Source organism: Siniperca chuatsi, linkage group LG7, assembly GCF_020085105.1.
Source record: "Siniperca chuatsi isolate FFG_IHB_CAS linkage group LG7, ASM2008510v1, whole genome shotgun sequence".
NCBI lineage: Eukaryota > Metazoa > Chordata > Actinopteri > Centrarchiformes > Sinipercidae > Siniperca > Siniperca chuatsi.
Genome location: NC_058048.1, coordinates 32,202,854 through 32,216,302, shown reverse-complemented (window position 1 = coordinate 32,216,302; position 13,449 = coordinate 32,202,854). Strand labels below are relative to the sequence as shown.

At 46.0% G+C, this 13,449-nt stretch overlaps 1 protein-coding gene across 5 annotated transcripts in view; it reads left to right on the top strand.

Moving 5' to 3' along the window:
* Nucleotides 1-11,023, top strand: part of LOC122878607 (diacylglycerol kinase delta-like) — a 49,357-nt gene extending 38,334 nt beyond the window's left edge. For all 5 annotated transcript variants that reach the window (XM_044201558.1, XM_044201557.1, XM_044201560.1 and 2 more), the window contains 8 exons: nt 933-1,105; nt 3,105-3,216; nt 3,396-3,488; nt 3,913-4,032; nt 4,651-4,768; nt 5,548-5,678; nt 5,831-5,930; nt 6,181-11,023. In XM_044201558.1, coding sequence (XP_044057493.1) covers nt 933-1,105; nt 3,105-3,216; nt 3,396-3,488; nt 3,913-4,032; nt 4,651-4,768; nt 5,548-5,678; nt 5,831-5,920 — 837 coding nt within the window. In that variant the 3' untranslated portion in view covers nt 5,921-5,930; nt 6,181-11,023. The remainder of the gene's footprint in view (nt 1-932; nt 1,106-3,104; nt 3,217-3,395; nt 3,489-3,912; nt 4,033-4,650; nt 4,769-5,547; nt 5,679-5,830; nt 5,931-6,180) is intronic.
* The last annotated feature ends 2,426 nt before the right edge of the window (nt 11,024-13,449 follow it).

The window sequence follows — 13,449 nt, the reverse complement described above, 5'->3', positions numbered from 1 at the left end:
GGGATAGAGTGAGTACTAACCCAGACCCTCACCAGGGATAGAGTGAGTACTAACCCAGACCCTCACCAGGGATAGAGCGAGTACTAACCCAGACCCTCACCAGGGACAGAGCGAGTACTAACCCAGACCCTCACCAGGGACAGAGCGAGTACTAACCCAGACCCTCACCAGGGACAGAGCGAGTACTAACCCAGACCCTCACCAGGGACAGAGCGAGTACTAACCCAGACCCTCACCAGGGACAGAGCGAGTACTAACCCAGACCCTCACCAGGGACAGAGCGAGTACTAACCCAGACCCTCACCAGGGACAGAGCGAGTACTAACCCAGACCCTCACCAGGGACAGAGTGAGTACTAACCCAGACCCTCACCAGGGACAGAGCGAGTACTAACCCAGACCCTCACCAGGGACAGAGCGAGTACTAACCCAGACCCTCACCAGGGACCAAGTGAGTACTAACCCAAACCCTCACCAGGGGCCGAGCGAGTACTAACCCAGACCCTCACCAGGGACCAAGTGAGTCCTGCAGACAGGCTCTTTAGTAAGTACACCCAGCTAAAACTACTGCAGTCTAATCCAACAGACCAGCATTACACAGAGCTGTATCTAATATGTTGTCCACCTTGATTGATATAAATGGGGTAGACAAAATAATAAAAACACCTGTCAGTTCAACAGCAGCCCAAACTCCAGACAACAGAATGATCCAACAGGTGAACATTACAACTTCATGAAGGAGGATTTATTACAGGACTGTTGTGTTAGACTTAGTTTGAGTTGGGTGTTCCTAATAAACTGGTTAAGTGTATATTTATATCAGTCTAGCTGATCTGCCCTCATAATGATTGGTAAGTTATTATCATATCACTAATCAGTCATAATCATTGATAAGTGGGACAGCTGTTTTCAGTATCGGTGTGTGTGTTTCAGGCGTTTGAGAGCACCCTGAAGTCGTGGGAGGACAAACAGAAGTGTGAGTTTCCCCGGACCCCCCCCCCTCAGCCCCCACAGCCCCCCATCTTCTCCCAGCCAGAGATCGTCTCTGAGGAAGAGGCGTCACTCGTAAGCGAGTTCGGTCAGGCAGCAGGCGCTCTCATACACAGGTAACCTCTGGACCAACATCAGTGTGTACAGACTGATCATTAATGCTATTAAAGGAACGACTGATCCATATTTTAGTCATCCTGCTAAAAGACAAAACAGAGGTGGCTGACATCTCGTATCAGTGTTTTATCACCACAGAAATATATTGTGATGTGTTTACATGATTAGTCGATTAATCGATTAGTCAATCAACAGAAAATTAATTGGTGACTATTTTGATAATCGATTAATTGTTTGAGAGTTTCCTGTTTTTCGCTGTTTTCTATCACTAAATTAAATCTCTGTAATCATGCTGGATTTTACAGACCAAATGATTTAAAGGAGAAATTAATAATACCGACTGTGATATACCGACTGCGATATACCGACTGTGATATACTGACTGTGATATACCGACTGTGATATACCGACTGTGATATAACGACTGTGTTATACCGACTGTGATATACTGACTGTGATATACCGACTGTGATATACCGACTGTGATATACCGACTGTGATATACCGACTGTGATATAACGACTGTGTTATACCGACTGTGATATACCGCCTGTGATATAACGACTGTGTTATACCGACTGTGATATACTATATAACGACTGTGATATACCGACTGTGATATACCGACTGTGATATACCGACTGTGATATACCGACTGTGATATACCGACTGCGATATACCGACTGTGATATACCGACTGTGATATACTATACAACGACTGTGATATACCGACTGTGATATACCGACTGTGATATACCGACTGTGATATACCGGCTGTGATATACCGACTGTGATATAACGACTGTGATATACCGGCTGTGATATACCGGCTGTGATATACCGACTGCGATATACCGACTGCGATATACCGACTGTGATATACTATATAACGACTGTGATATACCGACTGTGATATACCGACTGTGATATAACGACTGTGATATACTGACTGTGATATACTGACTGTGATATACCGACTGTGATATACCGACTGTGATATACCGACTGTGATATACCGACTGTGATATACCGACTGTGATATAACGACTGTGTTATACCGACTGTGATATACCGCCTGTGATATAACGACTGTGTTATACCGACTGTGATATACTATATAACGACTGTGATATACCGACTGTGATATACCGACTGTGATATACCGACTGTGATATACCGACTGTGATATACCGGCTGTGATATACCGGCTGTGATATACCGACTGCGATATACCGACTGCGATATACCGACTGCGATATACCGACTGCGATATACCGACTGTGATATACTATATAACGACTGTGATATACCGACTGTGATATACCGGCTGTGATATACCGGCTGTGATATACCGACTGCGATATACCGACTGCGATATACCGACTGTGATATACTATATAACGACTGTGATATACCGACTGTGATATACCGACTGTGATATAACGACTGTGATATACCGGCTGTGATATACCGACTGCGATATACCGACTGCGATATACCGACTGTGATATACCGACTGTGATATACTATATAACGACTGTGATATAACGACTGCGATATACCGACTGCGATATAACTACTGTAATATACTGACTGTGATATACCGACTGTGATATACCGACTGCGATATACCGACTGCGATATACCGACTGCGATATACCGACTGCGATATACTATATAACGACTGTGATATACTGACTGTGATATACCGACTGTGATATACTATATAACGACTGTAATATACTGACTGTGATATAACGACTGTGATATAACGACTGTGATATACCGACTGCGATATACCGACTGCGATATACCGACTGCGATATAACGACTGTGATATACTGACTGCGATATACCGCCTGTGATATACTGACTGTAATATACTGACTGTGATATACTGACTATACTTACTGTTGTTACGACTGTGAGTGCTCTTTGATTGTGATTGTACTTCATGTTGTCACTGAGTTGATGTTTCTCTGATGTTTTGTGTTTCAGTATTCGTGAAGTCGCTCAGTCTCACCACAGTCTCGAACAGGAACTGGCTCACGCTGTCAACGCCAGCTCAAAGGCCATGGATGTGGTCTACGCCAACTCCAAGAGCTCCGGGGTACTAAACACAAGTTTCTACTGTCCTGTCCTGGTCATGAATGTTTTAATAGTGAATAAAATTTGTGATTTTCCAAATCAAACACTTGACCTTGTCTCCCTGTCTCTCCTCCTGTCTGTCTCCCTGTCTGTCTCCCTGTCTCCCTGTCTCTCTCTGTCTGTCTCTCTGTCTGTCTCCAGGCTCTGAGCTGCAGCGTTGTCCTTCAGATGGTCAGTAATGTCAAAGCTTTACTCAGTGAGACGGAGCTGCTGCTGGCTGGAAAGATGTCCATGGTAACCGTCCCCTCTGCCGTCCTTCTGTCCTCTCGACATGTTGGGCATGAAGATGCTTGAGACGTTTCAGATTGTAACTCTTGGTCATTCAGAAACGCTGCTTGTGTCGGAGCTTGTTGAGTGTCTGATGCTCTCAGTCATAGTGTACTCCAGGACGCTCTGACATCACTGTTGGGTGTGGTTACAGGTTCAGACCACACCTGTCACACCTGCAGTGATGCCGAGGTCAGAGGTGAAACAGACTTGACCAGATAAAGTCTGCTGTTCAGTTCCTCTTTAAATTCAATAAACGATGATATTAAATTAGAGTTTCCTTGTTTCCTCTGCGTTGTTGAGGAATCTCCGAGCACTGATGTCCTGATGTACTGGTCTTGGTCTTGTCGTGGTCTTGGTCCTCATGGTTGTTGTGTGTGTGTTTGTGCAGCAGCTGGATCCTCCTCAGCAGGAACAGTTGAATGCAGCTCTGAGCTCTGTGGCTCAGCAGCTCCGTCAGCTGGCGGATGTTTCCTGGTTGTGTCCTGTCATCGACCCCTCAGACCACGAGGTAAACCACCATCAGTACTGGTTCTACTGGTAGTATTCACAGTAATCCTGTTAGCCTCTAGTCTTGGTAAAGAATGCTATTTAGCCCTCAAGTGTAGACCTGCGAGACAACGAGTAAAACGATGAGCTAAATTTCAGCCAGATTGTTTCACAGATGAACTTTTCTTTCTGTCAGTGTTGGGCAAACAGCGGCCCACGGGCCAAATCCGGCCTGAAGCTGAAACTCAGAGTTTACATCACAACATGATTTGTCACAAATCTGCTGTGGATAAAAGTGTAAATACGTGTTGATTGATAAATATGACCTCATCACATGGAGTACCGATGCCGCTGTCTGAACGGTTCACGGTTCAGTCTAACGAAGATGGCTGATGATTAACAGATCAATAACTCAAACACAGCCTCAGCCTCTTCGACCTTGTTTGTGTCCATTATTGCCTCCGCCGAGGAGTTTAGTTTGTCCCGTCCGCTAACGTGGAGGGGCGGGGCTTATGACCCGTACTGCAGCCCGCCACCAGGGGGCGGTCCAGATGTCCTGGCTTCACTTTTGGGGAGCTGTAATGTCGTCCATCTTTACATACAGTCTGTGGTGTGAACCTGTCTGTCTGTCTGTCTTCAGGGTCCACTGACAGATTTCTCGAAGCGAAGTCGGAGTGCAAAGTTCCGTCTCGTCCCGAAGTTCAAGAAAGACAAAAACAACAAGAACAAAGAGACCTGCGCTACTCTCTCTCTGCCAGGTGAGCTCTTTCTGTCTCTGTCTCTCTGTCTCTGTCTCTCTCTCTCTGTCTGTCTCTCTGTCTCTCTCTCTCTGTCTCTCTCTCTCTGTCTCTGTCTGTCTCTCTCTCTCTGTCTGTCCCTCTCTCTATCTGTCTGTCTCTCTCTATCTGTCTGTCCCCCTCTCTGTCTCTCTCTCTCTGTCTCTCTCTGTCTCTGTCTCTCTCTGTCTCTGTCTCTGCCAGGTGAGCTCTTTCTGTCTCTGTCTCTCTCTCTCGGTCTCTGTCTCTCTCTCTCTCTCTCTCTCTCTCTCTCTCTCTCTGTCTCTCTTTCTGTCTCTCTCTCTCTGTCTCTCTGTCTCTGTCTGTCTCTCTGTCTCTCTCTCTCTCTATCTGTCTGTCCCCCTCTCTGTCTCTCTCTCTCTGTCTCTCTGTCTCTGTCTGTCCCTCTCTCTGTCTGTCTCTCTGTCTCTCTCTCTCTCTCTCTCTCTGTCCCCCTCTCTGTCTCTGTCTCTCTCTGCCAGGTGAGCTATCTTTCTTTCTCTAATTAATTTTCAGTTCAAAGGCTTTATTGGCCTGAAAGTTTCAAAAACGATTTTGCTAAAGCTTCAAAATACAAATTGATGAAATATTTGGACGTCCTCATCTGTCTCTCGCCCTTTTTAACCCCGAGGTCACTGATTGTGGGTTTCAGTTCAGATGTTAAAGATCTGTCTTCTGGTGAAATCAGGTTCAGGTGTCTGTACTTTTTCTGTGTTGGGGTGTTTCCTGTCTGTCTGAACCACTTCCTGTCGGTGTCTCAGTTCACCAGTGGGGGACGGAGGAGGTGGGGGCGTGGCTGGACTTTATCTGTCTCACTGAATATAAGGACATCTTTATCGGACACGACGTCCGCGGAGCCGAGCTCATCCATCTGGAGAGGAGGGACCTGAAGGTACCGCCGCTAGCTCTGATCGCTAACTGCTAGCTACGTGTGGCGAGTCATTGAGGACTGCTGCACGATGAATGTTTGACTGTTTTTGTTACAAACCTGTTAATAATACTGTGTGTGTGTGTGTGTGTGTGTGTGTGTGTGTGTGTGTTCAGGACCTGGGGGTGACGAAGGTGGGTCACATGAAGAGGATCCTTCAGGGCATCAGAGAGCTCAACAGGAACAGCAGCGCCAGCGAGGCCTAACGGCCGCCAGGTGACTGTTACTGTCTGTATTATCAGGAATCACCTCGGGGGGGGGGGGGGGGGTGTCAGACTAGAGACGCACCGATACGGAGATTCAGATCATTTGACTGATTAATGGTTATTAATGGATTAATGGTTACCTGATGGACTGATCCTGCGTCAGTAAGCCGGGACATATGCTGATGCTGACATATTAATGCTGACTCTGGCGGCGGACGCGTTATATTTTACTGCAGTCTGACTTCTTGTCGTTCTTCTAGCTGTCTGCTCGCCTCCTACCTCTGCTGCCATCGACCACCTCAACCACCTGACCTCTGACCCTGAACCAGCAGGTCTGAACGCAACCGCAGTCTGTGACATCACATCTGAAGCTCACGGTGATCGGACCGGGACTCATTCTGTCTCGGCTGAGCCTTCAGCTCAGCCACCTGGAGAAAGAACCAATCCTATGATCCACTAGTGCCTTGTCATCTCACCCACCGACCAATCAGCATCCAGGGTGGGGGGGTGGTGGATGATTCAGAGCCAAACATTTATCTACCTACAGAAGACCGAAGGGCTGCACACTGAGCTGAGGCGGCGGAGAGTGGAGCAGGACTGTGGAGACAACATGGCCGACACGCGAGCCGTCTGCTTCAGGGACCAGTTTACTTATTAACAGATCGTTCTGGCCTCTGCTGAGTCCCACAGACCTTCAGATCACTTTATTAACACCAGGTCTTTGTTTGTAAAGTGATCACGGGTGATTGACAGTTTGCTTCCTGACAATAAGACTTTCTGGAAGAAGTTTGTAGTTGAAAATGTAAATATGTTGAAGACGAACTAAGACGGATCGTCGTTTTAGGGAAAAGTCTGGTTTGAGAAAATTCTTTTGAAGAATTCAAATGTTCCTTTGACGTCTTGGTGCAGAATAAAGGTTTTAGGGGTCAGTAAAAGGCCAGATGAGCGCAGTTACTCCGAGACGCCCCGATCGGCACATCACACCAGTTAGAAACCTGACCCGGGTGTCCAGCAGAGTCTCGGCTGCGTTCTGGACCAGCCGTGTGCCGGATCTTAGGTTAGCCTCGGTGTTTGGATGTGTGGAGAACCAGCTCCATTTAACAGGACTCGGGACTCAGGCCGAGTCCAGCTTGACTCCAGAAACCATGCGTGCCAGATCTAAGCCACCGTTGAGCCAGTCAGTTTTGTCTCCCTGTGATCTTCCTGCCACCTAACTCTCCAACCCTGGTCTCACCTTACCAGCCGACCAATCAGAACCTCCTCTGGTCCCTCACATGTTGGACCAGGATCCTGCAGAACCCTTTAAACCTTTAGACAAGTGTCGCTTCAGCAGCTCAGAGACTTCAGAGAAACATTTTTAGAACCATTTTATGTCCCCGATCTGCCAAACAGGAACTCTGTGACTTTAGGAAACAAAGTGGGGACACCTGAGGGGACGGACACTTTGAGTTCCCTGCTGACCGGGTCGAGGCCGGATCACAGAGACCTTTAGACAGCCTCAGCCTTTAGACAGCCACAACAGACCTTTAGAGTTTTATACTGAAATACATATTTATTTCTATTATAAACTGCAGTTAATATTTAGAGTTCAGTAGGCGTCTTGAAAAACAGGAAGTGGAAAAACTTGACGAGGGGACGCCGAGAGAGACGCTCCCGAACAGATCAGGTGGTCTGACGAAGACTCTGCAGCGACAATCAGATCAGTCGATGAAGATGAGCTGCGTTTCCTGTCTGATGTTTTCCGGTTTGTTCTCTCTGCCTGTCTGTCTGCCTGTCTGTCTGTCTCTCTGCCTGCCTGTCTGTCTCTGTCTGTCTGTCTCTCTGCCTGCCTGTCTGTCTCTCTCTCTGTCTCTCTGTCTCTCTGTCTCTCTCTCTCTCTGTCTGTCTCTCTGCCTGCCTGTCTGTCTCTCTCTCTGTCTCTCTCTCTGTCTCTCTGTCTCTCTCTCTCTCTGTCTCTCTGTCTCTCTCTCTCTCTGTCTGTCTCTCTGCCTGTCTGCCTGTCTCTCTGCCTGCCTGTCTGTCTCTCTCTCTGTCTCTCTGTCTCTCTCTCTCTCTGTCTCTCTCTCTCTCTCTCTCTCTCTGTCTGTCTCTCTGCCTGTCTGCCTGTCTCTCTGCCTGCCTGTCTGTCTCTCTCTCTGTCTCTCTCTCTGTCTCTCTGTCTCTCTCTCTCTCTGTCTCTCTCTCTCTCTGTCTGTCTCTCTGCCTGTCTGCCTGTCTCTCTGCCTGTCTGTCTGTCTCTCTATCTGCCTGTCTCTCTGTCTGCCTGTCTGTCACAGTCGGTATATCGCAGTCTGTCTGTTAGTCGTGAAATCACTTAAAAACTAAATTCAAAGTATAGACGAGGTTTGTTGTGTTGATTTCTGACATGTTTGTGTTGCAGATGTTCTGCAGGTGTGTTGCAGGTGTGTTGCAGGTGTGTTGCAGGTGTGTTGCAGATGTTCTGCAGGTGTGTTGCAGATGTTCTGCAGGTGTGTTGCAGATGTTCTGCAGGTGTGTTGCAGATGTGTTGCAGGTGTGTTGCAGGTGTGTTGCAGGTGTGTTGCAGATGTTCTGCAGGTGCGTTGCAGGTGTGTTGCAGATGTTCTGCAGGTGTGTTGCAGATGTTCTGCAGGTGTGTTGCAGGTGTGTTGCAGATGTTCTGCAGGTGCGTTGCAGATGTTCTGCAGGTGCGTTGCAGGTGTTGTATATCAGATAAACCCCTCAGAGAAGAAGCATGTGGACGATCGCTGTCTGCCCAGCGTCCTGATTCAGACCTCAGAGCCTTACTCCAGCTGAAACAGCTGAAACAAGTCAGTTCAGCCTTTATCAAATCAAACTCGACCAGTCTGAATTGTTACTGCTTCTGGTTCATATCATCGTAGATCCCTCGTTTTGGGACGCTTGTTTTTGGTTTTTACTTTTAATAGACCAAATGATCGATCTTTTGATTGGAAAAATGACTGATATTAATTTGTCATCTGAAAATGGTAGTTTTTCTCAACAAAAAGCATCAGAGCAACAGAAAGGAAGGGACGCAGTGTTTCACCGGAGGCGGCGAGCCACGCAGATCCTGTCGCAGCTCGTCGGTTTCTCAGTTTATTCAACAGATAAAAAAACAGCCACACTTATCAAATAAAATAGCATTTGCTGTTTGAAACAGCACCTGAAGGTTAATGTTTAAGTCATAACAGGCTATAAATTCGACTGATATTAGTGAAGGCGGTCCACCTCTGCACGACACCCTGTGACGGGAGTCTCCGATGTACGAGCGTCCTTTAATGCACCAGCAGGAAGAGTTTTCCAAACGATGCTTGCTCTCACCTTCATCACCACACAGTGATAACAAGAGCACAACGTAAAGCTGACTAAATGCCAGCTGATTATTGATCGGCAGCGATTTTCATAAAAGTGAAACAAACAGGAAATCAGCAGGAGTTTAGTGTTTACATGATTTATAGTTGACGAAACGTGGAGCTAACAGATGGACTCTGGCTGTGTTTAGATGAAACCAAACGTTTTTAAAGGATGCCTTAAATCTCCCGTCGATCACACATCGTCAGTCAGACCTCAGCAGCTTCCTCGCTGTGTGTGGAGTCCAACATGTTACTCTGCCTTCAGTCGCTCGGCCTCGCGTTTCTTTAACTGGGAGACTCCGAACAGCCGAGAGCTGCTCACGTTACGGTTTCATACAAGTGATTTGATTCGATGCTTCATCAAATCTCTCAAAGCTGAACAGGGACAAAAACATGTCAAACTGTAGTCAGTATTACACGTTAATATTATTTTAATCAACCATTCAATTCATGTTTTTGATGTTTTTGATGTTTTTTCCAGCTGTGGTTCGTTCAGAGTTTTCAGACGCTCAGTTTAATAATGCAGGTTGTTTCAGCTGCCTTTCAGTGTGTTTCTGTCTTTGTGTCTGTAGCTGTTGTTCTGCTGTTATCAGTAAAATATTCACATTCATATATTCTGAGTTTAAAGTTCAGTTTCAGTGTGAAGTTTCTGCCGGTTTCCATCAGTTAATTATTATTAATTAATTAAATATTCTTACACAGACGCCCTCTAAATGTCTAAATATAGATGAAGAAGAAAGCAGCAGTTCGAAGCTGAACTGAAATCCTGAAAGATTATTTTTCTTTTCTTATGCACAAGATGATTTAACTTGTGTTCAACTCACAAAATATAATTTATTTTTTGAACTTGTGTACAAGTTATCTTGATTAATATCATGAGCACACAAGATAACTTCATGACATGAATCAAGATATTTACTTGTATTACCTTGATCCATATCATACGCGCAGAATTTATTATTTTGATTCATATCTTGGTCTTATCTTGACACAGCAGTTATCTTGTTCTCAGAAGATCTATATCTTGTTTGCACATCATACAGATCAAGATTAAAAAGTTGTGCAGAAAGATATCTTGTTTGTGTGCGCACAAGATGATAACCTAAGCACACATGACCTGGATCAAGATTTTAACTTCAAACTTACAAGTTACTATCTTGCTCACAGAAGATCCATACTTTGTAATAATAACTTTTACGCACAAGATAAAAAAGTATCTTCTGGCCTTCTGCTCTGTAACAAGCTAATATTTTAGTTTTAAAGCTAAAACTTTCTTGACTGTCAGACAACTTGGTCCTGAAAGCTACCGAATCTCACCAATCAGAAACGTCTCGTAAGCACTAGTGTTAGCATTAGTGACTAACTGTAGGGATCATGCAGGAGTTTGACAGTTGTAGAGGTTCGAAATGTGCATAAATATAATTATTAACGTGCTGATGTTTGTTAGCTTCCCGCAACCTGCTGCAGTCAGACCATATCTGCATTTTCTGACCAATAACAGTTTTAGAGTTTTAGTGAGGGAGAACACATCAGTGACCGAGTGCCTTGCTCGAGGTGCATCCTCTGCTGTTTGTCCCACATGTTCGTCTCTGATCCATCCTGTGTATTTATTGGCTAATTTATGCATTAATCCTGATACTGTACGCTGTCATACCTCTGTTTGTACATATGCCCCCTGCAGGGCTGTCAGTGTAAATACATTGTGTTGTATGCAGAGAAACATCTGAACATCCTGTAAGAAATAAAATTGATGTCTGTCACTGTAGAAAAACACTTGTTCAACATATTTCTTCTCAACATCTCTGCAGCTCAATCTGAGTTTTTTAGCCTCTTTTAGTTCCTTGTTTTGGTTTTGCAGCTGTTTCCAGAGTAAAAGCTGTGAAAAGCGTCTGAACGCTTCCTGCTCAGCAGCAAACAGCAGCCAGACGCAGTCAGAGAGCAGCTGGTGAACGTAGCGGAGCATCTAGCTGCTAAAGAGCCAGATGTTTCCCTCAGCAGCTGCTGGAGACCAAACACAGAGCTGACAGAGAGAAGACCGGACTGACGTCCATCAGGAGACACAGACACCTTAATCTAATTCAGTGTGTTTGGTAGTCAGAGATCTTTCATTTGTCCATAAATTTGAAAAACTAAACCCCTCTATTAGATAGATAATTTATAGATAATTTATTATTCCCTGCAGGAACATTTTCATGTCACAGCAGCAGTACACCAACGAACCACACAACAATAGTGCAAAAGAACAAATATCAAAACTAGTACTAAACATCAGAGTTAAAAGTAAAAAACAACAATAAGTAAAACAATATGCTCTTTAAATGTGCATACAAACAGTGTGCAAATTGCTGTAAGGTGTGTAAAATTCATGTAATTATAAGTTAAAAGTAAAAAATATGTATTACACTGTGCCACAAGTTACAGAGAATTTAATTGTAGCTCCCGTTAGAGTCTAGTAAGACCTCAGCAGCCTCCCAGTCCACTGATGTCCACACTGGGACCCAGCGGGATGAGTTGGACAGTTTGATGGCCGCAGGAATGATCGTCTGTTCTTCGGTGGAACACCTTGAGCGTTTAAGGCTTTGGCTAAAGACGCTCCTCTTCTCAACCAGCATATCGTTGAGGGGGTGGAAGACGTTGTTCAGGATGCTAACCAACTCAGACAGCATCCACTTCCTGAAGAGGAAGCCCCACAAGTGGTCTCCATCTACGAGAGCGAGTGAAGATACACGGCCCTGGGATGCAATGCCCCCACCCCCTCCTTTACTAGGAGCTTTAGAGACCATCCCAGACCTCCTCGTCCCCATCACCACCCCAAGATCCCCCCCCCCGCTGTGAGGAGACACAACAGTTCAGCCTGGACCTCCCACTCACCATGTGCCTACAACCATACCACTTTGAAGCACAATCAGAGGAGGTTATCTTCCACCTCCCTAGCCCCTGCCCACCAACCCCCTTTACAGTATCACCAGCAGAGATATGCAGCAGTAGCTGCCCCTAGTCCCAATCCCCAACCACAGAAAGTGGAGATATGCAGCAACTCCTGCCCCTTGCCCCCCTCCCCACCCACAGCAGCGGAGCTATGCTGCAGAAGCTGCCCCTAGTCCCCTCCCCACCCACAGCAGCGGAGCTATGCTGCAGAAGCTGACCCTGGTCCCCTCCCCACCCACAGCAGCGGAACTATGCTGCAGAAGCTGACCCTGGTCCCCTCCCCACCCACAGCAGCGGAGCTATGCTGCAGAAGCTGACCCTGGTCCCCCTCCCCACCCACAGCAGCGGAACTATGCTGCAGAAGCTGACCCTGGTCCCCCTCCCCACCCACAGCAGCGGAACTATGCTGCAGAAGCTGACCCTGGTCCCCCTCCCCACCCACAGCTTCTCACTTGAGAAACAGAACGATATTTAAAGTAGTAGTCAGTACAATGATAACATTAGTGAAAATAGTACATGCCTCCATGTAATCCATATAAAATTATTATTCAGTATTGTAAATGTATAGATAGTATCACTATACAGGTTCATTTTGATTGTTTTAATGCGTTCTTTTCATATAAGCTGCTGGAATATTCAGGGTCTCCACTCCTCAACCTCTGAGCTGAAGAGTGGAAATGTTGATGTAATTGTGTTGACAGAAACATGGCGTCAAAATGATCTGCTCTCTCACTGTCCTCCAGGATATAATAAAGTCATGGCGCGCTCTATAAGATTAAACATAAGCAATGGCAGAACATCTTGGTGTGGTGTAAAGGAGATCTTTGCCATCAGAGCTCACCAGATCTCAACAGGGCAAATCACACATTTGGTTAAGATTAGATCAAAGCCTGGATATAACTGATAGACCCCTCTCTCTCTGTGCTATTTATAGATTTATATAGATTCTCCTTATTAAGAAAACTCTCCACTCAGAAATCACCTGTTTCCAGGCCCAGGGAAACGTGCTTCTAAATGGACGAACATGAATCTTACCTGATGTCATCGCCCCACAGGGCAACAACCATGTGTTCGGTAAGTCTCCCCTGTTCACCACACCAACCATCACCCCTCGGAACAACCTAGACTCTGAAATAAACTGAAGTGGCAGGGAGGTAGTGCATCTCTGTCGGGCCTTAGGCCTGTACATAGTTAACGGTAGGTTCAGAGGGGATTCTTTAGGGAGATTCACATACACCTCAGCTCTTCTAGTGTAGTGGACCCCTCCAC